Here is a 23,802-nt window from a genome sequence, read left to right on the forward strand (position 1 = left end):
GACCAATATTCTTTTATGGTAAGATTTTGATGCATATATATGTACGATAAGCTATACGTGAAAATTTATTCATGCCAGCAAGGTCTGGCTTGAGCTCATGACGTCTGGGCATGGAATGGATGATGGCCTGGGAATCTGCAAAAGATGCCCACATTCGCCAGAAAAAGCCGGACTGCGCAGGGGCATATTGGCAAAGTTGATAAATCTACGGCATAGGTGTATATACACGGGCCTGTACACGCGTCAGATTTCAGCTTTGCAAACCTCCCCAAGGGCCCTGGGAAGCCGAGTCAGCATAGCAATTGCAAAAGCCCGTCAGAGGATCGGCACAGGGGGGAAAGGAAACTCAGATGGTTCGACATGGGCGATGAAGAGGGAATCCGACATCGTCCAAGGCGATAGGTAAAGCAGCCTAGCTGGTAGGCTTCAACTCTGGTTAAGTTCTACTATGGACAGCACTTAGAGCAGTATTCAAGAGCATGAGGGTGGCATTGCCACACCACGGCAAGCCAATGATTGACCACAGGTGACAGCCTCAGTAACCTAAAACAATTGCCTGCGATTAAATGGCGACCCTTCAGTGGAGGAAGTTGAGTATCATCAGCGAGATGAACCTTTCCTGTTATCAAGTTCAATAGCATACTGAGAGAATGAAGAGTATAGCTAAGTTTCTTCATGAATATATGTCTACAAATATACCAGAACCTGAGTAGGCCAATTGGCCGCAACTGTTGATTTCGTCCTCGTTGTACCTGGATCGCTCTCGCTGTTCCCTTGCAGCTGCAGTTAAGAACCAGGAAGAGGATGTAGAGGGATAGCTAGCAACACTTACTCCCACGACCGCATTCTGGGTGATGCCGAGGCGTCCTGCGTCTAGAACCGAACAAAATCTCCCGGTGACGGCGATGCCTCGATGAAAGTGGGACATACGATCAGTCGAATAGTATACTCAATATAGCCGCTGAGGGGCTTTGCAACCGAAGACTAGGGGAGTCGGCGAAAAAGTTGTGTGAACCCTGTTTGTCATCAGCAACCTGATGAGCATTGTATCAGTATCAGAACTCCGATTTCAAGACCAGGCCAGCATTGCCATTGCCAGAATACTACGCGAGGAAAGCCGGAACGGCGAACTGAACATTAAAAGGAAGCAGTACATTGTGGTCAGAACCTCTACGAATTCAGCAGGTAAGGATATCCAGATCGTTATGCGCGGGTGGCTAGAGTCAAGGCAGATTCCTCCTGGGGAGGCTTTGAAGGTAGCCATCCAATCCCATTGACTACATCACCTGCGTCGAGAATTGGCGAGCGTTGCAGGCTTGTATGTCGCAGGGGAATCGGAGCTCATTTGACCTACAGGATGCTTCTTCATCCGTAAATGCCATATGGAGACATTACCGAGCCCGGGGCAACACGCCCCGAAGTGCCGAAACTAATAAATGCCGTGGCGGTCGGACAAGGTCATCCACTGCTCCAAATAGAGCAGATGAAGAGTCGTCAATGGGTGATACATGGAGTCACCATCTGCAACAAGTGATTTGAGTCCAAAGTCTGATTTTAGGACTCGGTGGGTATCGATGAATTTGGAAGCACGGCGTGAAACTAACAGCAACAGAGGTCGGGCGAAGCAAGCCCAAGTGAAGGTTCTAGACCCCCAACACCATAATAAACCCTAACCCGAGTCTGTTGGTGGTGGCTATCTTCACCTGAAAAGGAAAAAGGAAGGGGTTCGAAAGACAAAAGGAACGAGACTCGTCGGGCGCAATGGCATCCTATTCGCCCATAAACTTTAGTCAGGGCTTCTTGTGCTACGAGATCTTTGATTCTCATCCGTGACTGCCTCTTTAGTCCACTGAGGACAGTTACTAGATTGCGTCTGCTCGAGCCGTGGTCAGATTGGGATCCAGTATTATTTATTAGTAACGATGTTTTTGGGTGACCCTAATTGTACGTTACATCGCATGTTTTTCGTTGACCTGGCCGGCTAGTGTGAATTTACGAAAATACTTGGACAAATTCTAATGTCAGTTAGATAACCACTTACGATTGAACACAACTGACGCATCCAGGTCAGTTGCCATGACCGCCGACCAAGTTGAATCCAGACTACGCATAATTTTATCGTCTCCTGGTAGAACAGCAGGACATACGAAGTCAAGATTCCCTTCGCAACAGGTCGCTTTCTCTTTTGGTCTGCCTCCACCACACCTGCGCAGATCATTCGAAACGCGGCATCCTTGTCGTCACAAACTGAAAAGTGGTTGTGCCTGGCGTGTTACCGTAGCAAGTGGCTTGCCCATGGGTCATCTCGTTATGACAACTACTGCCCTTTCTGCTTCTCTTCAAGTTCACTTCATCTAATACAATAGAGATTGGTGGAAACGCCTTTGCGACCGTGGTATCGTGTTCTGTGTAGTGTTGCTGAGCGATCTTCCATGGCTATAACCTGTAATCCTCGAGTATCCGGTCATTCTCATTGTTTGGTCGGCAATCGTCAGGAAACTGCAAACCCAATACTGTATCTCGAGACCCACAACCACAACTGTTCAACGGCTGAATGAACCAATGAGTGTCGGCTGTGTAGCCCAACATAGCCAAGTGCTGGAAAGGAGGGAGAGCTGAGCGAAAGCTCCTTATTTAAAGTTCTTCCGCCCTGTTAAGTAAACATCGAGAGTCTGCGACGACCTCATCAATCAGCTTTTAGCTCAACATACTTAGGTTCAGAGGACGGCTCTCCTTGAGATACGTTGATCATGAGTCAATTGGCAGGAAACTTAAGTCCCAGCTGCCTCCATGCAGGCGCTGGAAGCACGATTGGTTTTGACCTACATCCACTGCCGGATGGGCTTGAGCCGCCTACTTCAATCGAGCTAGCCCTAACTGGAATCCTTCTCTACTTGGAGAAATATCTCCAGGTGCTGAACAATAATGGGAGCATTTCCGTCAACCGCGGCGACAGTCCATTTAGCACGCATCTTTGCGAGCAGCTAAAACGGCTTTTCACGATCCCCAAACCACAAGTGATTGAAGGCACACTTATCAGTTGGGTCCGTGTTGTCCTCTCCGCTGGGCCCTCACCTGGTCACTTGGATCAGATAACACCTTTGAAAGTTGGCGAAAGTACAATTCAACTCTCGGAAGAAGATCACAAACTCCTTGCCTCTGGAAGGCCATGGCAGTTTCTCAACCCATGGCCAGATAAGCGAGATTACGAAAGGGAATTGGCACTAGTGAACGAAGATATGGATGGCCTCCGCAAGATGAAATACATGCTTCGTAAAGGTTAGCGACCTGTTGATAATCTTGTGCGCTGGCGTTAACTCGGTCTTCACTGATACAGCCGCCAAATTGGTGGATGATGTGGAACTGCAGCTCTCTTTCCGCCTGAACCTCCTCTCTGATCGCCACCTTGAGCAAACCCGCCCTACCGCTTTCGAATCTGAGGACTACTCATATGATATCTCCGGTATGACAGGATCTCGTCGTCTCCAAATTTGAACTTGCATCTGCGTCTAACGCACTGCTACAGCTCGTGAGCATATCTCACCAAGTGCAGCAGAGAACTCCATGAGGATTGACAGTCGCATAGACGACGCGTCGCACCAAAAATTTAATGGGGTACCTGCCACAGAACCTTCTGACAGCAAACCTTCCATATTTCGAAATTCCTCACCCGCGGACAGGACTGGACAATCAAACCCGATAGCGGAAAAGGGATACGTTGATGTGACTCGACTGCCAACATGCGAAGCCACTGGTTCTGAGGAACGCATTTTCACATCTCGAGCCACCGAAGACACCATCCAGCGTACTCCACAAGACAACTCAACTAGCCCACCTGCAACGGTTCCCCCATTCATTGAGAAACTGGTCGAGTAAGACTGTGCCACATCCTTCCATGGTGCTTGTGCTTACACTCAGCAGTGCTCTGGAAGACCCCGGGAACTCAGAACTAATCGGGTGGTCTGAAGACGGTAGCTCGTTCATCATCCACAATTGGAAAGACTTCGAGAAGAAGGTGCTGCCAAGTATCTGCTTACACAAAACGTATCAAAATTTCATATGTCTTCTCCGGCAATATGATTTCCAGCTCAAACGACCGTCGCCAAAGACAGCGTGGAGTGAAACAGGGGTTAGAGAATACTTCAACCGCCACTTTCGGCGTGGTGACAAAGATAGCCTACCGCTCATCCAGGCGCAACGGAAGAGGAGTCGCGAGCCACGCGCTTGGACAGAGGACTCAGCCACTCCATCACCTTCAGTGACAGCGACCAGCTTACCAGTTGAAAGCAATGAAGGAGACGTCTTTCGGGGTGACACAAGAGCTAAGACAGGCGGTCCGCGCGTCAAGTTCTTCAAGACGCGGCGGTCCGATTCTTCTGCCGTGAGCAAGAGACAGAAGATTTAGGTTAGTACGAGGACAGAGAAGATTCAGATCCCAGTCGCAGGACGTCTTACACAATTCGTCATCAATCTGCAAGCTCCTAGTTATATGCTCCCCTGTAGCTAGCGTTTTGAATTGAGAATATTTCCAGCTTTTTAGGTTTTTGGTATCTTTGACCCGCCACCAATCTCTGATGCTCACATTTCGAGCACTTATGGAGCCCTTGCATGGTTCATTCCTTATTGGGTGCTAGGCTTGGGCCCTATACTTCCAACGAAAGCGACGTGGGGTGACAATCGTCCAGTGAATGTCCAAGGGCTTAGGGCACAGAGGGGCATCTTTGGTTCGCTTTCAATTCCGCTGTCACTACAATTCAGTGAACTTTGATTCAATCCACATCTCGGGAAATCCTTCAATTTGTCATAAGAATTCGTCTTTTAGCCGTGTGCAGTAACTCTTATCGCGATTGCTTTGACCAGTGTGGCCGTCAGACCCTGCCCACCAAACCGTGGTGTATCTATCCAACGTAGCGCTTGGTTTCGTGGTCTTTGCAAATATTCGTTAGAGATGATGGGGTGTACAGTAAAAGAGAGGCGAAGCCAGAAGGATCAATTGACTGATCTTTGAATGACTAGAGAGCCCCGGAGTAGGTGCTAGGGAGTTGCTGGTGGAAGGCAGTTTGGAGGGAATATACAGAAGAGCGAGATAACCAGCAAGGTGGGGGGCATCTGGCTAGGCAGACCGGATTCAAATTGCTCGCTTTGGACACCAGGAAATTGACCCGGGTAATGTCAATGCCTCACCGGTCATTACGTCCCTCCGTGTCTTTGTCGGCATCTTCTCCGAAAGGGTAAGTTCACCTGCGTGAACAGTAAGAATAAGTTCCATCGTGTATCCTGAAGCGGTGATTCCCCGGAATCCCAGATTCTGAGTTGATTTGTTTCGACCAGGGTCGAGTATCAGCTCATTATGTCGTGTCGGTTGGTTCCAGTGATTCTTTTCCCTGTAGTTGGCCAGGTTAAGATACCTGATCAAGTAGTGCAGTTGGCTTAGCCCGGTTCTAGTCGAAGGAAGGGGCAACAAAAACCTTAGAAGCCCTCCCAAAGACGGTCCTAAAGATCCCAAATATGTCCTTCATGTCGGACTCCACTGATTCCTTGATTTGTTCCAGGTAGTAGCCGCCCAGATTACCGACCAAACCATGTGTCTGTTTGACTGGTTAGGCAGTGGTGAAGATAAGATGGGAATTCGAGACGCAAGAAGCTGCGCCGCCAATGCACCTGGGAAAAAACCCCAAAAATGACACGAGTCCACCAACAAGGTGCATCTGTCTGGGGCAACGATGTCGGAAAGACACGTCATTCGATTACCTCCTTACGCGAGTGTGCCATCGAAAAATGTTTCGTTATGGGATAAAATATGAAGTCAGGGATAGAAAACTTGGTTCATGATGGAGACTGGTCAAAAAGCCGTCCCACTGCAGAGCGATGACGAACGCTCTCGTGGTAAAATTTATTCGTCACGAAAACCAGTAGCGATTGTCTGATGTAAGTGGGTTAAGATCCATTTAGATAACCATGCCCAGCACAATTGACCAATGTGGGCTAAAGGCGGTGAGAGCCGGGCAAAGCAAGGCAACTACGGGCGACTGACCGATTTACGGGCTTCGCCCACACTTTGCTTCCTTAAACGGACGAGCTTAATCCCCTTGGGGCGGCTCAGCGATTGGTCGTCGTGCTGGTAAAGAGAACCCCACGCCCCATGGATTGTCTGCACCGCGTGTTTTCACGTTCTCGGTCGACGCTTACGATCGCCCGATCCATGAGGGCAGAATTGCCCGAGTGCCAAGCAAACGGGCAAAAGTAGTGAAAATCACTTTAACTTTTTTGAGAAAGAAGAAACGTAGTCAGAGATTTGGTTGGACGACTAGCGCTGTGATGCGTCTGAGAGTGCTACGTGCTTCTGATTGTGCTGTAAAGCTGGCTCCTCCAACAACCTGGACTTTACATACCGGGTCAATATTGTCAAACTAGCGAGGCCAGGAACCTGTACGCTTAGATTATGGAAACCCTGGGCTTATGGGAATTGCTATGCAATTGCTGAGTGTTACGAGATAAACTTCGAATGCTCGGTCAGTTACTAAGCGCGAGCAACTTATTCGGCCCAAGCCAATTAACATTGCTACAAGCACATTGACGGGATATACTGCAAGAGTAAAAGTAGACGAACGTGTCAACTCTGAAACCAACACTTGGCCGCAAACTTGCTCATTCTCTGGCAAGGGACGTCGTGATCAGATGACGATCTTCAGCGAATGGTGGCCATCTGGAGATATTTCGAGACGATGCTTTACTGTACAGAGTATAGGTAATGATGACTCGATTGACATGTGATGCCTCTCGAAGGTCAATCAATGGAAACGGTTATAGCTTCTCGTCCCGCTATCCTTCTTCAAGGGCCGCTAGAAGCTTAGGTTACTGTAATGGTGTTACGACCAGGGGGAGAGAGACATTTGCCGATTGACGAGCAATTTCTGTTCCATTCATGGGCTTTCTCCCGCACATCAAGTGGTAAAGTCAGCCCAAGCCCTTCTGTGAGCAGACGAGTTAACCAGGACACATACTCTGCATGGTTGCTCTCTGTGCATGCCTGTCTCGTCAGAAGAGGGCACTATCACACACCAGGCGCGCCCTCAAAATCTCCCTCCCGTCAAGCGACTTTGATCTCTTGCCAAAAGAAGACAATACCAGAAAATGCGGGGCTACATGCGATATATATATTTGTCCGGTCCTATCGCTCGTAGCTGATGTCTTGCTAGAAAGAAGAAGAGATCCGTACCACGTGATACTGAGTCAATATCTGAAGTTCTGAACATGGAGTCCTCCGTAAGTCTTTTCTCATCTCACTATAAGCCCCTAACTGAGAAGTAGAATGTGCTACGTATCATTGCCGAGCTAAGTGCTCGGGCTCTTCGAACAAACGATGATCAACAGAGTTGGAGCCAGGAGTGTCGCGCGCTGCGAGAGGCATTAAAGCAAACAACTGCTGAGCTGGAAGAGGCGACCAAATTGGCCGATGTCCTATACGAGACAAGCAAGCATATGGGTTCTGTGATTGATCACCTTCTTAAGGATCATGGGGGTGAAACACAACAGTCGGAGTCATTTGAGATCCTGTTAACCAGGGTGCTTCGCCAGCGGGAGGGACACGGAGAAGGGGCGCCAGAGCAGGGCGCCAACGGTGATGAAGTCCAATGCAACACTGGGTAGAACGGCGTTCTATTACAAGCGAGTTCGGCTACCGGCCCTCCAGCGGTTGACTGGATCTATTACTATGAGGCTTTTGGACGTTGACACACCCGACGAATGCCAGACCAAGAAATATTTTAGTAGATTGCTTGTCACCTTGCCAAGTGAATCCGTCATTACTGCGTTCCTGAGGGCTCAAATTCGTCATTAAATTCGTCAATAATGCTCATTTCGTGATCACAAATCGTACGAGGTGGGAGGGTTAGGTTGGTACTCAGGCTTGCATTTTGTCCATCGTCAATAAGGGGTGGACTGGCAATAATTGACCAACCTAAGCCCCATGGTACGACGCTACGCCGAGTCTTTGGCGCGGGACAGTAGATTCGCATCAGTTTCTACGTTACTGCAGACAAGGCAAGAAATATGGCGCATCCCCTGTCTTCCTTAGCTTACAGTACCCCACGCTGCTCAATGTCGCTCAGGAGATGTAGGTTTAGCGATGAGATGAGAAGCAGGAGCATGCAGGATCGTGGATACCAAATAAGACTTAATTGGTATATGGGAGTACTGTATACGTCTGCTTGGATTGCTGCACCCCAAATCTGGTTACAGTGGTGTACGCGAGAGATGCACATGAGAACAACCCACAAAAAGAGCATGTAGGTACAAGATCCATGAATTCCAGAGCAAGGTTTGGTACATAACGACGGCCCATAAATTACGAATGCCGTCACTCATGCCCAGGTGCCAGAGACGAGGTTTCCAAGCTATCTGGCTGATCCAACAAGTCCTCTGATCTTCGGAGCCAGGCGTCACCCCGCGTTCCCACAGGTGGCCCGTCGTAGAGGGCCGTGACAATGGCCACCAGCATATTTTCCCTGGTTATGGTTGCCTCGCACCAACGTAACGATTTCTCGGTTACTGGGCGCGCGCTGATGAACAGAACATCGCCCGGACCAACAGGTTCATAGTAAGACGTGCTGAGCTTGCGGATAGCACCTTGCTCTGGAAATGTGGAGAAAATCCGGTGGGAGAGAAGCTCAATCAGCAGCCAGTGTCGAGTTACCCGATGGTCATGTGGTGCGGTGGCCACTGCTTGAGCGTGGAGTGGCGTGGCGGAGAAGATAGTCAATGTCCTCAAGAATCCTTCTTCAAGGTCGGTATAGGGATACAACCCGTGTTCAGTAATTGGGTCGGCCGGATGTGTTGGTTCTCCGAGTAGTGGCGATGTCCAGCAGGAACAGATTGAAGTAGATGAAGATCCCGAGGAGGAATCTGCGTCCTCTGGCGTGCTGGTCTCCAACTGAGCCGGCAGCAGGACTGGAGTTCTGGGGAGATGCATGTCTGTGCGCGACATTTTATCTGCTGACTAGATCAATTAGATCAATGGCGAACAATGACCTGCTAGAAAATGACAAATCAGGCCAGTTCCGGATACATGAAGAATTTAAAGGATGCGGTACGGAGGCAAGTGCAAGTGCGGAAGTAGCAGCCATATAGCAATGGCATATAGCAGCGTGTCGTGGGCTGGGCATGGTTTTCACGAAAAGCGTGCATCTACATGGTTCTCTGGATATTGCGGGTTTCCAAGAGCGGCTTCGGGAAGTGTAATTGACCGACCCGACTCCTTTTGAAGAAAGTAGCGAAGGGGTCGACCTATTAAGGATTCTCCGGTACGGCAACAGGTTCTGTTAAACAAGTTGGGTTAATGGACAGCCAAGGCAAAAGACTGGGCAAATCACCCAAAGACGAGGACAACCGGGGAACGGCAACGACGAAAGCGCAGTACTAGGAAGGCATGAAGACCCAAAACTTATCTTATGAATGGTCAAAGCGATGCGCACTGTACCTACAAATATCTGGATTATGATTTTAGATTACCGGTTAGATGTATGTCGCTGCTGTGATGCTAGGCATTTTAGCTCGGAAAGAAATTATCGTCCAGAGAACAGCTGGTAATTCTTGATATTGTATTCGACAGGAGGATGTCGTCTCTGCCAAAATTAGGATCATCTACAGATTGTAGTTGCTTGCTATACATGCCTTTCGCAAGTGCAGGGCTATCAGGTTTTGGTTACGTACCAAGCTGCATTCGCAGCACCTGCGTTATGTACATCTATCCTCTGACCATGAAATGCATTGATGATTGAGAGGCGCTGCCGCAGGCTCACGCCTTGCCACGATGAAGAGGAATTCTTAGAACGGTCGAAATGGAAATTCGGCAGTGGGGAACAGCCCTGAGCAAGTGGGCGCTCCGAGGCATCAATCGGGTGATGATCAGTACGGAATCAGACTTGTTCACCCTGTATCTGTGACGATCAGAAAGACGAAGAAAACTGTTTCGATTGTTTTCTAGCCCGACATGAACCGCCAGCCAAACCCATGATCTACATTCTACATGCCCTAGTACGGATCATCAACGAAAACCTTACACTTGACTTGAAATGATCTGATTGGGTCCTGGCCGAAAGCAGTACTCATAGTAGACAAAGAAAATTCCACTTGTTCCACATCGCCCTCTCTTTCCCTGTAGCTCATTCGAACAAGGCATCTATGTCACAAATCGGAGACGCTTGAGTTAGTCTATACGGCAACTCACATCCCTATAGAGAAGAATAGTGGTCATCTACCCTGGACTGTTGCTGCTCGACTCGATGTCCTCTTCATGAGGACAATGATCCGTCAAAATAAGTGAGTAACTGCATCAAACCCCGCTGTGGGCAAGCTGCAATGTGGGGATCGGGGAAAGTTGCTGAGGAGCAGGCTACTGGAGTTCTAGACTCTGAAACCTGGACGAACCTTAGCTGAGTAATTTGGACTACCAACGCCTGGAAAGAAAAAAGAAGACGGATGGAAAGATAAAGAAAAGACAGTCCATCTGGCGCAATGCCGATCCTTCGCCCATTTCAGATTCGGTACACGACTCTTGTGCTACTCTACAGCATCCTTCTCATCTTACGCGGCCTCTTTTTGTTCACCGAACGTGGTTATGGAATTACCCCTTATCAAGCCATGCGCTCTGGCCAGCCTGGCGGCTAGCTATCATAGCATTCSCCCTACCAGTACCCTCTTGTGGACGCTGAGGCCAGGTTTGGACGCTGCAACATACCCGTTTAGTATATCACCGCGATATTATTTGGGACCTCTGGTTCTAGGTTACATCGCTGCATGGTCGGGTATTTCGAGACTAACGGAAGATGCTGCTCACATTGCATAGACTCAGATGCACCACCAGCGGTTCCAAACCCACTAAGACAACTTGAGTAGACACGACTGCGCAGCTAGAGCAATTCCATGTAAACAAAGAACTCAGCCAGCTGATGATACTAGTACTATTGCCCAATGCAGGGCCCGTCAATAATTGGCCCAGAGACGCGTGACGTATTAGTGACCTGTTGATGGTCGACCGCTTCCAATCCGGAGGGATGCCGCAAAACTGGTCAATAAACAACCTTGGTTGACCTCGTTCGACCCATAGCAGTCAGCCAGGCTTGGTTGGTCATTCGACGGAAATCCCGTGTCGGGTTCTATTCCTACCGCACATTTAGCATGATGGGCTCACATATCCAGGTGACCCTGCCAAGGCTAGCGACTTTTCAGTTCCCTGCCCCTGAGTAGGTAGAATTCGCCGCTAGGTAATCAAACTCGTCGACCCATCGACCACTCATCCATAATCCTCCATGCCACTGATGCGCAAAGTAGTTACTGTTGCCTCATTAAAAATTGCGAAGGATATTGTACCGCTCTGAATGAAGGAAAGAAACCCATATGCTGGGCGGTCTTCCTTATGGTGGACTTGGCAGCTTCCTTGAGCGTCGATTGACTGGCCACCCCAACAGACTCTGGGTTAGGTTTCTTCGACCAGCATCAGGAACAAACTCAAATAAGGGAATTAGTGCGGTTTCACGCATATGCTACTGTTGATCAAGGGAAAGGCGGGGGACTATATCTTCCAGAGCGGACAGTTTCGGGTCAATGGTTTCTATTTCGACCGACTGACCAGGTCAAGATCCCCAACAAATCGATGCAGTGGGTTTTCAGTAGAAGTGAAGCCGGGAAAGAGGCATAGCAAAAGCCCTGAGCTGACATAGTCACAGGAGATAGCTAGTATGACCCGACCATCTGCATTCCCACCACTTCCACGGGTCAGCCGCAGGTATGAACCGTCTGCGACGCCCAACCTGATTAGATTGCTGGTTTATCAGGTAGCCCGAGGTAACGAAAGACGAGCACCAGGCTCCTTCGAGGTGCAGGATGCAGGATCTGTCGTCCTTCTCGGTCAATTTTGTAGCCCACCTGCTCAGCACGACGGGTAAATGTCAATTGCACAATCATCCCATCCCATAATGTGGGTATCTATTGGCAGGGACTCGCGTTTAGAGACTTTCAATGGAGACCATCTCTCTCTCTCTCTGAGCTATCCCTCCAGGCCGATGGTCTCTTCTTGGACCTGACCCAGGCCCTCTGTTGAGGTGGAGATCATTTCCAGTTGACCTCAACCGTAGCATCCTGCGGAGCCGGACAGCGGGCTATACGGACGACTGTATACTTTTCATCCCGCGTTTCATTGATTCTGTGCTTTACGCTGTCAAATGACAGTGTGAGGCTTGGAGGCATGGCACTGTCCCTCTTTGTGTAGTTACCAAGGAGATCTTCTCGAGGCTCAACACCTCTAAAACAATTCAGCGTCTCTGCCTGGTATTCTAGGAAACGGAATGGCATCCGCACTCTTAAGGTGGCATTCCATTATAGACCCCGTACTACGCGAGGATACGTTATCTTACCTTTTGTGGGGAGATGGATTTGATGTAGATCGGTTTCGTAATGAAAATATATGCTCTAATGTAAGGTGCAACAGGCTTTACACCTTCTAGTTCCGTACATAAATGACAAAACAAATAAGATAGGTTGCCTTGGTCGCAATCCAATCAAACCAATTCCCAGGTATACGATACGGGCAATTCACATCTGATGAGTAAAGCTGTGACCCCACACACCATGTAGCTGGAGTTTGCGAGAGGAGCACTTATCGCCGCGCGCCAGAAAATACTGGCCCACTCATCACCTGCCCGTGTTGTCCCTAAGCTAAGATAGGACCCAATTCTACTGCATCATCTTCCTCTCTTTTCAAATCGACTCTTAACCAGCAGGTCAACTTGCGCGACAGGATGGCCCAGCGTAAATGGAAGCCATAGATGCCTTCTCGGTGTTGAGCTGTAGAGGCAAGCTTAGCGAGATGCTGTTAGAAGTAGTTGAGTACGAATCGGATTGCAACTGGGGTACTCGATGGCCAATCAAACATGGAACCTGACTGCACGGCACTTGGTAAATATGTTCTGTGAACTTCTCATACTGTTGTGTATACATCCGCTCCGCCTACTGCCTTACGCGCCCAGCAACGTGGTATACGAGCCGCCACAGCAGGTCTATCTTTCGAAGTGACCCTGAAGGCCGAGGTGCCTGCCAGACACTCCCGTGATGTCCTGCGCCGAGCGAATCATTGCCATGCCGCCATTTTCTTGGAGAACCGTCACGAGCGGATGGAACACTTGGGACATCTGGCGAAGGTCTGCCTTGATCTCCTGGCGCATTTTTGGCATTTCCACGTTCGACGGGAGCGTTGACCGACCGCATCCATCGCGTAGTTGGTCGACCGCGCTGGATGCGGGGTTGTGCTGGTGGACGGTGATGGCGAGAGGCGGACGTGGGCTTCTGTTGTGTCTTGGCCTGCATAGCTGAGCATTGGCCTTGCGGGCTAGATCCAGAAGTCGTAGGAGTGCTGGTTGAGATACGGCGGGGCCGAGCTTTCTGCTGGCCAGGGCGCTGCCCCTTTGCGCTCGAACGCCTGGGCTGCGACGGTCCTGTGCGGGCTGGGCGGTGATGTCGTCCCATATTCTGGTTTAGCAGGCGAAGCTTGGTCCGCAGCGATTCCGCACTTCTTGGTTTGCGTTCGATTGAGTACTTAGTGGCTCTCTCCGACCACTTTAGATCCAGATGACGAGCCACCCATGACTGAAGTTCGCTTTCCTCGCCCGGCGTCCAGGCCTGGTAGTTCCTCTTGGGCATGTGGGAGGACCACGAAAGCGAAGGGAACGTTGGCAGGATGGGGCGCGTAGAGAATGATAAGAAAACGGAGAATTTGGTTTATTGCCCGTGGTCGTCAAGGGAGAATGATATACTGGGTTACAAAGAACGACATATGGGGAGGTCAGCATGCATTTAAATGTGTAGAAATGGATTGACCCGGTTATCAATCGACACTCCAATCTCTCTTTCGTAAATCCACCACGACTGGCAGAGGGGAGGTGGTGATTGAGAGAAATGCCCACCTGAAGCAAATACTACCTTACCGCTGTCTACGTTGATGCTAATCATAATAAAAACCAGGAGGTTTCGACTGGAGTGGGTCTGTGTCAGAGTCTAGAAGATAGCTTCCCGCCATGTCGACAGATCCGAGTTTAAACCGATACTGTTGGACGCTGATGGTTGGGGAATTGACCAGGCTTTCGTTTCAGTCCACAGCAACCAGGCCATGTTTCATGGTCGATCATTTTTGAGAAGTGGTCATTCTGGTGACGGCAACAGAACGGTTAATTTTCTTAGAGTGGTTTCACTACGGCCTCTCTGCGTTATTTACCTCCCCATCCCGGTCATGGCGGCGTCCTGTTAGACCTCGCAAAACTGCCGGCTGGCTCTAGCTTAAAACACTATGACTGACCCTCTTTGAGGCGAGCTGTTTCTCATGCAAATGCTCAGTTTTCGTTGACAGTTCTCGTTGAATCAGATCGATTATCATTCGGCATGGCAAAAGCCGAATCCACCTCGCGGACGGGCATCCGCTCAACCCCTAGAAGGCCTGCGAGCCACAGTTCCAACTCAAAGAATCGCAGTATCCAAAGAACGGAACCGCCCACTCATACTCCTCAGCGAACTCCTCGGTCCTTACGCCGTCCATCCATGGTGCGTCACGGTTGATCTTAGTCCTCCCCGGCTGAAAGTTGGGTCTAATCTGTCTCTCACCACCCTCCAACTGCCGCAGATGTCATCTGTCTCCTTTTCTCGGGAAGACCTTACTACTCCATCACAGGAGAATCACAAAATGTGTCTCGATACTGTGGAAGAGTTGGAGAGAGAGAACGAGGCTCTAAAGAAGGAGAGGGACGCCTTGTCAGAGCGTAATCGCGGGCTCGAGGGAGCGAATCAAAAGTTGCTGAACGACCAACATCGGATGAGACAGCAGCTTTCCGAGATGAAGGACATGGAACAATTGTTGGGGGAAGTACGGGACACAGTCGCTAGCTGGCAACAGCGGCTCCAAGGCACTGTAGATCCGCCCAACAACGTCAATCGTGCTCCCATGTCCACGACCCTACATGCGGCGACATCGGTGCCCGGCATGTGGGACACTCAGGAGGAAGGAGTGGGGGTTTTCAACGACGGCGATATCGTACCAGACGGAAATAACTTCACGCATCTTTTCCAATTCTAATGTTGAGATAGTAAAGATATGTGCGGCTGGTCCAAGGCATTCCTCAATGTTATTCACGTGATTTGTTAGACTGTTCAGATTGTGTCCCTTGTTTTTCACGTAGCACCGGGTATCAGCCATGGCACGGCATTGCGAGTACACGGGACATGCATGATATGTTCATGTGTCGACCCTACGACGGAATGTTGGCTCTACATCACAAGCGTAACACGGTGCGACTGACTGCCCCACCATAGTATAGCTCTCGTATCTTTATGATTATGTTGTCAGTTATCCTGGGCCCTCTAAGTACAATACCTAGGACTATCCTCTACCGCCAACGACAGAGGTCAAAACAACGGTGATAACTTTGTCTTTCGGGACCCCCATTGCCTAGAGACATGAACGCAATTTGAAAAGCAATATCGATCGTGTCAATGACAGCAGCTTCCTGCACAGCCACGAAGTGAACAGATAAGGACTCGCTCGGACCCTACTGATGGATACAACAGACGCTTGCCCAGTAGRACCGTCGCCCTCAATTATTATTAYGGTACTCCCAATAGCAATAGAATATGAGGRGATATTGGCAAAACTTCAATGCGTACCTACGTCTAGAGGCACAGCGCATGGCGTGGCCGTCTAACGCGGGTATGTGCCTTCTATATGTAGACAGACACGAATCGGTGTGGTGATTGGCCGCGCGCAATGGCATCCATCAAGGCATGCTTGAAGGCTCTGCCTGAAAARACGCAACCGAAAACTCAGGGCTCGAAAGACGTGCAAGAGAAGAATATAGAATGGTGACTCTCTGTGGCCAACAGTTGTAAGCAAGGAGTATCAACTTTGTGAGGCTACCATGTCAGTGCGTGTACCTTAAATGGTGCTGTCACCCCACTATCACCTCAAGTGTCAGGCTATATAGAGCTATACGAATCACTGACCCCTTTCAACTTCTCTGCTGCCAATTTGCGGAACACTAGCCAACTATGCTCTCATCGAGAGACCTTACGATTCGAACAACCCGTGATGCGGCGTCCAGTATCTATAGCCGTGGCCCTGAGATTCCTCCACTTCCTGTCCCACGCAAGCAAAAGCTGGGCAACTTCCCTGAGAGACATGACCCAGCGGAAATCAGCCTTCTCGACCATCAAATTGCCCTTGCTGGAGGGACGACGATGGCCCTTGAAACTACTCGTACACGGCTTCAGAATGCCAAACACGAGCGTCCACTCTCATTGCCCGAAACAGTGGCAAAGAAGTGGGAGCAGTGGAAGCGCCAGGAAGACGAGAATCGGTTCTTCGTGGATTGCGTTCGCATCCTAAATGATCTTACAGCTGTTGCGATCGAGGTGTCGGAAAGTCTACTTCAGGAAACGAAAAATCCAGTATTGCAGCGCGACTCCGAGTCCCAGATCAGCTCCGCGAGCAACGAGCGCGTATTCAAGATGATTCAGAAGCTGGAGAAGACATTGATAGAGTCGCAAGGACGTGAAGTCCGAGCCAGGGTGAAGTGGGACAGCCGCTCAAATCGTMCCTGCATCCGTGCCCCATCGTCGCGGTGGATCTAATCTGTGATTCACCACACATGAATGAAGTCTTTTCTACCAATGGCGTGGCGGCGTCCGGTGTATCGCACGGTTGCACATCTTATGTGGGAAGTTCCTGCTTCCGGGCCGCACTGTTGACAGGTACCAGATACAAAATTGCCTGCTGCCATGTAATCGTTCAATAAAGAAATTCACCAAGTACTGGCAAAGTGGATGTCGGTAGTGAAATTCCAGTTTCGTATACCCACACTATTTAAGGTCAATGAAAGGACAGACCATACTGCTTCCCCTGCTCGGTACCATAATAATTCCATAACCAGGGGCGTTCAGCTACCGCCACCTTGTTGATTGACTTCTCTGGTGTTGATAGAATAGGATAGGTTCCTCAGACGTAGTTGGAAGGAGGGCCTGGAAGGGCACTGGTAGAAAGCGCTGTCCCTTTCGGGGCTGGGCAACAGTGTAATGAATTCCAGGACTGTCTCGACAAGTTTCTAGAAGATTCGCATCGAAAGAATCTGGAGAAACGTCTAGCTGCTTGCGCGTCCCTTCCTTTTCTCATGGGCTGGCGACCTACATGCGGTGGTCAAGCCAGAGAAAGCATTTGATTCTGGCAAAAGCCCTAGGCTACTTCAGCGCTGTAACAGATCTTGAAGCACAAGGCGCCAGTAAGGCCATAGGTCATTATGCCACACGCGACATGGGATAATCATCAAAGAAAGGCTCAGAGACGTGATCACTTGCTTATCAGCTCCGCCGGCCAGGTTGATCTGAGAGGGGTTGCTGGGCGAATGGAATACCCATGGTCATATTTCAGGAGTGTGTTCCACGGTCGTGGATGGCGTAAGTTTTGTATGATCCAATCTCCCTCAAGTTCCAGTGATGTCAATGATGAGTGAACTCCCAGCATCAGAGCAAATGTTATTCACATGAAACAGCACTGTTGCGGCAGGCGGGCGTCCTCTTCTGCGTCAACCGGACGTGTCACTACTTTCACGGACATTGCTGACCGCCCTTTGCATATTTAAGCATTTGCCTGTACCACGCCGTTTGCCATATCTCTTCCTCAACTGTCACCCATTCACTCCCCTACCTCACACAGGGATAGCATTGACTTGGTTGGAATTTGGGTCCCAGATGCCTAACCAGCATTCTCAAATCCAAGAAGGTCCGCCGCAGTACACGAGACTGCAGGCCCTTCGTAAAGCGCTGGGGTACGACTCTCCGCAACACGACCTGTATTTCACTACTGCTTCTCCTCGCAATAGCCATCCCATAGTCGCGGACGTACACGGAACCATCGAACGCGATGAGGATCCGTCGAGCATTGCTAAATTCAACATGAGCTACCCAAGCCGATCGACCGATAGGATAAATGGGATTCCGGCCCAAATGTCGGTCTTACCTTTCCTGAATGAGTACCGTACCATCATTTCTATGTGTTGCCGTAACAGAAAGAAGCGCGGTTAACTGACAGGCGCTGCCAGACTATCCGAGAGGGTAGAGTAAGTGCACCGTCAACACTCTGCCATGTACGACCATTGCATAGACTGATGGAGGACTTAAGGGCACTAGAGACCAGTGTGGAGGAACAGAAGCAGTGGAATGAGGATGTTGAAAGGGCCATGGAGCAGCTCCGCGTTTCAATACTAGCCCGTGGAGGACAGAGGAGCACAACACGTACCGAATCAGTGCCAATTGAAACACAGTGTCATCCTGCATCAAACCAACATCGATGAGCTTGGTTGACTGGCGCGTGTCCTATTGCGGTGCGGAATATTCTCCATCGGAAGCGTGATAGGGTCAACTCCCCTGAGGAGCTTCGAGCCATTGGTATAGATCAGAAATGATTGAGACCAACTGTACAGTTCACAGCAGTTGTAAATCATCTCTAATTGACCAACTTTTCCCAGAGACCGCCAAATCTCGGAGCAAACACTAAAACGTCTCTCGTACAACGGTGGATTGACTCTCGACGAATCCAGCAACATCCAATTCAGGTGTCTGATGTCAGGAAATTCTCGTCTAACACATTTTTTAAAGGCTTGACGAGGTCGTTATAGACAACGCGAGGTCTAATGGCCCTGGCAGAGTGGCAGACGATCTGGGGAGTTGACGGCGGCGAGGATGTGGGTGGTGGCCAGCGGCTTGGACCGAATTGCTACTCTTGGCATCCAGAGAGGCACGTGAAATTGACCCCTAGCTAGCCTCCTTAAAGTACGATCATCGCCACAATTTACGGAACTGCAGATCCGGAATGACTGGTGGGACCATCTCTCATATTGATCCACTGCTGATCTTGATTGGCTGGTAAAAGTTAGTGGTGGCTGATCTACTCGCTGGTGAGATAAAGAAATGGCGCTACGCTGCTTGATTCTTTGTTAGCAAATAGCGGAGGGACTGATCGATCAATTGCTCCCAAAAATTGTTTCCCCAACTGTGCTACGGTCAGGTCAATAAAATCCAGATGCGTCCCATGGCGTGCATATGATCTGCGATCCACAGAGGCATTTGAGCCTCTAGAAATATCAGATGAGATTGACGATCTGTTATTCCTCTTTCAGGCCAAGAAGCAAACCCCGAAACGTCAAAAGTGGCGCTCAGTTGAGTTTTACTCGAACTCCGGGCTTTCTAACTGAGACAAAGAATGTCTTAGGCCTCGATGCATCGATGGCTTCACAGATCCAGCTATCCGAAATTGCACTGGTTGGCGTCAGGCTCTTTGATTCGCGAACCAATCTTCTGTCGCGGACAGTCAAGGAGAGAACCATATCGCGAAATACTTCTGTTTGTTCTGTCGCAGAAGCACCGTCCGGTCTCAGCACCCACAGATCTGGCACTGCACCACACTGGGCGCGTCTTTAACATCACATAGTTCAAGTCGCTGATATATGCTATAACAGTGTGGCCTAGACGCAAATGTGGCGATCTCAGTCAAAATATAGCGATACCTATGACGTGCCAGGGCGGCACGATGATCCTGACGTGATCACGTTGGGCGAGGCGTCAAACTTCCGATACGGTTCAGACTAGTCATCTTAGTCCCTAGGGATATTGTAAATCGCTGTGGGGTATTCAATAAGTTGCTGGCTCTGAAATATGAGGACTGAGTCATATTGATTCTCAAGACTGTATCGCATAAGCCACCGCGGTGCAACTTGCCCTGCAGCGACGACATGGCTTTTAGTCATCTCTCCTCTGCCGTCTAACACCTGCTTCCCTCTGATGGCTGGGGCAAGGAAGAAATCGAAAACGAACAGTTGATATTCGAAACTGTCCATGATGCTTAGCTAAATGAGCCGACCCAGCGAATCAGATTCCGCCGCATGACAAACCCTTCAATCCAAAGTTGATTCGCGCGGTACGGGTGCTGGGATATGATCGATTCACCCAATTCTGGAGCCTTTCCCCGGACAGTGTGACTGCTACTGACCAATATGACACTATGCTTTCGAGACTAGTGGGTTGGATAGCAAGGTGGAGCTTCACGAAAAGTATAGTTAAATTCAAGGAAGCATAAATCATCTGTTCCTTGATGAGAAGCGCTGCGCCTAGCGCGGCGTCAACTGCGCTGGAGCCAGCTACACCCATCAAAGATTTCTGCCATTATCAATTCTGGGCGAGTCACATTTCGCCGCGAGAATGGTCCCAGCAGTTTGGTACTCGATTCCAAATTATTGCGCCCTAGTCTCGGAGCACACCGCTTCACTAATTGATCGTTTGCTAGGTTCGGCTCTATTCAAGACGTGGGTTTGTCCAGAGCCATGACCAAAGTAGCCATACAATAGTCMACTCTTCAATCATTTGCGGTCAATGACATTTTACACACTTATTTGGAGCCTTTGTAGCGCAGATTCGATATTTCTGGAACACATCCGCTCCAGTTTTTGTCAGACAGACAACTCATTGGCGTGGAAATAACCACCGTCACCTGACTCGTTATCGATGTACCCAGCCGGCCTATTAAACCTTAATTGGACGGATTGGTCTGATTGGATACAGTTGTGCGCCACTGTTGGTACGGCGTAGTCTGGAACAGCAATTGATCTGACATGGTGAAATTGAGTCTACTATGGGTATTGATATGGGCATGGTAAAACGTCCCCAACCAAGTATTTGAAGGCTGTGAATTCAGTATGTGCCTGTGGATAATTTTTGGCAGGAGTGTCAACAAATGACCCGATAAATGATCCATGGACCTTCGTGGTATTGCATGTATCCGGAATGAGTTGCACAGCCAGCAACCCCAGGAGCACTAGACTTCTCCACTCTTCGATCCGTTGGCTTGCTTCTCGTGCTGTGTGGCGTAGGATGGCATTATCCCGAATGTTGAGAGATCTGTCACATCGACCGTGGTTTATCTTATATTTGTCATGCATCTGATATCCCTGTATCCCTGCACACAACTAGTTGGGCCGTCAGACCTTACGCCCATGGATGCAGCAGACCAGGGACCAACGAAAGAGAGAGAGACTATTGGGCCATCGATCAGTTGTGCTAAAGGCCTGGAGATAGCTCGCGGGACTCTTGATATGGAAAATGATATTATCGCTTTCCCTGTTAGGAAGAAACATCCAAAGCTACTACAGGCGGTTTCAAAGGCAACCTACATGAGAGTATGAGCCTATATCGTCTCTTCTCGTAAGGACGCTGTCTGTCCGTCAACGATTAATATGCGCTCTCCCCCATGGCCTCAATCCGTTCTATCTCTCCATCGAGTGGTATCTCCGCTAAGACAGGAGCTAGTGTCTTTGTCACTTTCTGGCAATATTTCCTGAACACTCTGAACTACAACAGCCACGGCTGGCACTATGTCAAATTTATTTGGCAAACAGCCGCTCTCCTCTTTTCAATTCATCCATGAAGGGATGATGGATGATTCTTCGAATCCAGCGTGTCGTCTGTCCTTTCCGGTCGATTCTCCGAGCGGCTTCTGTGACCATATATGCCGGGGTAATGTGGAGCTATCAAGGGTGTGTATTTACCGGATCGCATTTACTACACCACTAGCAAACTCCAAGTCTCATGCACTGTTGGATTCCTGCCCAAGGAATGGGCCTCTGCCGACAATCAGCCCCAATATGCACCTTTACAAAAGCCCGCGAGATGTTTCCAATCGTTTCCCCAGGCGGAAGAGCCCGATTTGCAATTTACTACATTGCTTACACTGATATTCTGTAGACCGGCCCGACGATCCCAATGAAAGGAAGCTCGATTACTCACGACAATTGTGCCAACGTGGACTTGACGAACCAGTGGCCCTTGTGCGCCCAGCGAACCTATGCCCGGCAGTCCGCTTTCGACAGTGTCGGGACCGCCAGCGGCGCCCATACAAAGAATGAAGGTTTCGATCTGCCAGGTCCATTAAGTGAACTGACCCAGACCATGACACACATTCCCGTCCGAGACATGCATTCCTGGGTCCAGCGGCCGATTGAGGAGCGTCGTCAGGAGATTCTCAAAAAGAATGGCAGGATTCCACGGCCGATGAACTCGTTCATGCTGTATCGGTCGGCGTACGCCGATCGAGCGAAGTTCTTGACGACCGCCCACAATGATCATCAGAAAGTGTCCATTATCACAGGAATCAGCTGGAACATAGAGACCCCAAAGATTCGCAGAACGTACAAGATCCTTGCAAGGATTGAGAAAGAAAATCATGCTAGGGCGCACCCGGATTATCACTTTTCGGCAAGTAAAAAGAGAAAGCCGTCTTTGGCCAGAACGCATTCAAAGAAAAAGGCACGGAGCTCAGCCCAGTTGCTGCCCAAGTTATGCCAGGCTTCCGATTCTATCCAGCCTTCTGCTCTGCTAGATGATGCTGAAGCCAATGGCTGCATGACACGATATCGAGTTGCAGAGCATGGGCTGCCGGTAGAGAGCAGCTCATACTGGGCGGAAAGCTTACAAAGACCGCATATCGGTGACTCTGCCGGCTGCGATTGGCCGTCCTATTCCCCGAAGGTCTGGTTCGGACAAGAGCCAACACAGTCTAGCATGGTGAATATGTGGCTCGGGCTGGCCAGCTGGGAGGACATCCAGCCTTCCTTGACAACAGTCTCCGGACAACGACGAATGGCTAATTCCGGCCATCTGCCGCCTCGATCCTCAGCCTCTGGGTCTGAACTCGCTGATATTCAGTCTAATTCAGATTCCCTCTCTGTCCGGTACGCAACGTCACCGGACACGGTTCACCGGAGCGAGCTGCACGATTGTGACGTTCTGGACTATGGGCAAGACGTTGGATGGTAGCTCCTTGAGAGGTACATTCGCATTGCTGTCTGTTCGTTTGCTCGTTGATATTTTATTTCTTCTATCCCTATACACACCTAGTGTGTCATGGCCTATGTATCCATTTGCTGTCGTCTTTGTCCTTGTGTGGTCGTCTGGTACTATTTGAAGTTTCACTTGTCCCCAGCTATCATTTACAGAAGTCGTTTCCAAGGAGTAGGCATATGCTGGACTGGAACCAGGGAAACCCACCTCCTCTAGACAATTTTGCATATGCCCCCAGTAGGCGACTCGAAGCTCATTTAGGGTGACCAGCAAGCAAATGAACTGTCTGAAACTGGGCATCTGGTAATACGTAATCTGGTGTCCGTAAGAGACATGTTCTGCACAGGAGAGGAGGCTAAGCTCCCAGGAACACTTCATTTGCCCCTGAGAACAAACATACTTCTCCTGAGCACAAGACCTCTCCGCGATCACTGCTACCGTTCCCAGGAAACTAAAATCTTGTACAAACTAAGGTTCAATATTTGTGCTGTGGCTTGCCATCATGGAGAAACCTTGGCTGTTTCACAGCTGACAGGCGCCAACCACCTGAGGCGTTCTCTGGCTAGCCTAGGACGCTGCAGAGCCATTACATGCCTTTCTGACTATCTTTCTGGCATAGTTCAGCAGTTAACAGCGTAATTTCTGCAACTGTACGATCCAAGTGTGGAATGAAGCGGCGGTCCACTGGCATCCCCTATAAGTGGTTGTGTCACATTACTTCGTCTGCCGGCTGGTTGGCATGATGGCTTAATGATACGAACTAGAGTATAAAGACATCTGCAGCCTCATAAGATTAGGACACATGTAACTACTTCAAGAAAGTACTCATTGGCATATTTTGTACGGCGATTTGACTTTCTTGGTAAACAAACCTACATGTTG

General features: G+C 49.6%; 7 protein-coding genes across 7 annotated transcripts; 5 read left to right on the forward strand and 2 right to left on the reverse strand.

Annotated features, from left to right (window-relative positions):
• Positions 1 to 2,750: 2,750 nt before the first annotated feature.
• Asppvi_002027 (heat shock factor family protein) lies at positions 2,751 to 4,405 on the forward strand (the record flags this gene model as incomplete). The annotated part of the gene is made up of 4 exons (XM_043307560.1): positions 2,751 to 3,279; positions 3,338 to 3,463; positions 3,527 to 3,872; positions 3,922 to 4,405. The coding sequence occupies 4 exons, from the start codon at positions 2,751 to 2,753 to the stop codon at positions 4,403 to 4,405; spliced, it is 1,485 nt and encodes a 494-aa protein (XP_043163495.1).
• A 2,849-nt stretch (positions 4,406 to 7,254) lies between these two features.
• Asppvi_002028 (uncharacterized protein) lies at positions 7,255 to 7,650 on the forward strand (the record flags this gene model as incomplete). Its single annotated transcript, XM_043307561.1, has 2 exons — positions 7,255 to 7,266; positions 7,312 to 7,650. The coding sequence occupies 2 exons, from the start codon at positions 7,255 to 7,257 to the stop codon at positions 7,648 to 7,650; spliced, it is 351 nt and encodes a 116-aa protein (XP_043163496.1).
• A 709-nt stretch (positions 7,651 to 8,359) lies between these two features.
• Asppvi_002029 (uncharacterized protein) lies at positions 8,360 to 8,986 on the reverse strand (the record flags this gene model as incomplete). The annotated part of the gene is made up of 1 exon (XM_043307562.1): positions 8,360 to 8,986. The coding sequence occupies one exon, from the start codon at positions 8,984 to 8,986 to the stop codon at positions 8,360 to 8,362; it is 627 nt and encodes a 208-aa protein (XP_043163497.1).
• Positions 8,987 to 13,055: 4,069 nt separating this feature from the next.
• Positions 13,056 to 13,695, reverse strand: Asppvi_002030 (uncharacterized protein; the record flags this gene model as incomplete). Its single annotated transcript, XM_043307563.1, has 2 exons — positions 13,056 to 13,524; positions 13,592 to 13,695. 2 exons carry the CDS (start codon positions 13,693 to 13,695, stop codon positions 13,056 to 13,058), a joined length of 573 nt encoding a protein of 190 aa, XP_043163498.1.
• Positions 13,696 to 14,728: 1,033 nt separating this feature from the next.
• Positions 14,729 to 15,118, forward strand: Asppvi_002031 (cell division protein ZapB; the record flags this gene model as incomplete). Its single annotated transcript, XM_043307564.1, has 1 exon — positions 14,729 to 15,118. One exon carries the CDS (start codon positions 14,729 to 14,731, stop codon positions 15,116 to 15,118), a length of 390 nt encoding a protein of 129 aa, XP_043163499.1.
• A 968-nt stretch (positions 15,119 to 16,086) lies between these two features.
• Asppvi_002032 (uncharacterized protein) lies at positions 16,087 to 16,668 on the forward strand (the record flags this gene model as incomplete). Its single annotated transcript, XM_043307565.1, has 1 exon — positions 16,087 to 16,668. One exon carries the CDS (start codon positions 16,087 to 16,089, stop codon positions 16,666 to 16,668), a length of 582 nt encoding a protein of 193 aa, XP_043163500.1.
• Positions 16,669 to 21,843: 5,175 nt separating this feature from the next.
• Asppvi_002033 (HMG-box domain-containing protein) lies at positions 21,844 to 22,896 on the forward strand (the record flags this gene model as incomplete). The annotated part of the gene is made up of 1 exon (XM_043307566.1): positions 21,844 to 22,896. The coding sequence occupies one exon, from the start codon at positions 21,844 to 21,846 to the stop codon at positions 22,894 to 22,896; it is 1,053 nt and encodes a 350-aa protein (XP_043163501.1).
• Between the last annotated feature and the right edge of the window lie 906 nt (positions 22,897 to 23,802).

The sequence above is a fragment of the Aspergillus pseudoviridinutans genome (assembly GCF_018340605.1).
Source record: "Aspergillus pseudoviridinutans IFM 55266 DNA, scaffold_11, whole genome shotgun sequence".
NCBI lineage: Eukaryota > Fungi > Ascomycota > Eurotiomycetes > Eurotiales > Aspergillaceae > Aspergillus > Aspergillus pseudoviridinutans.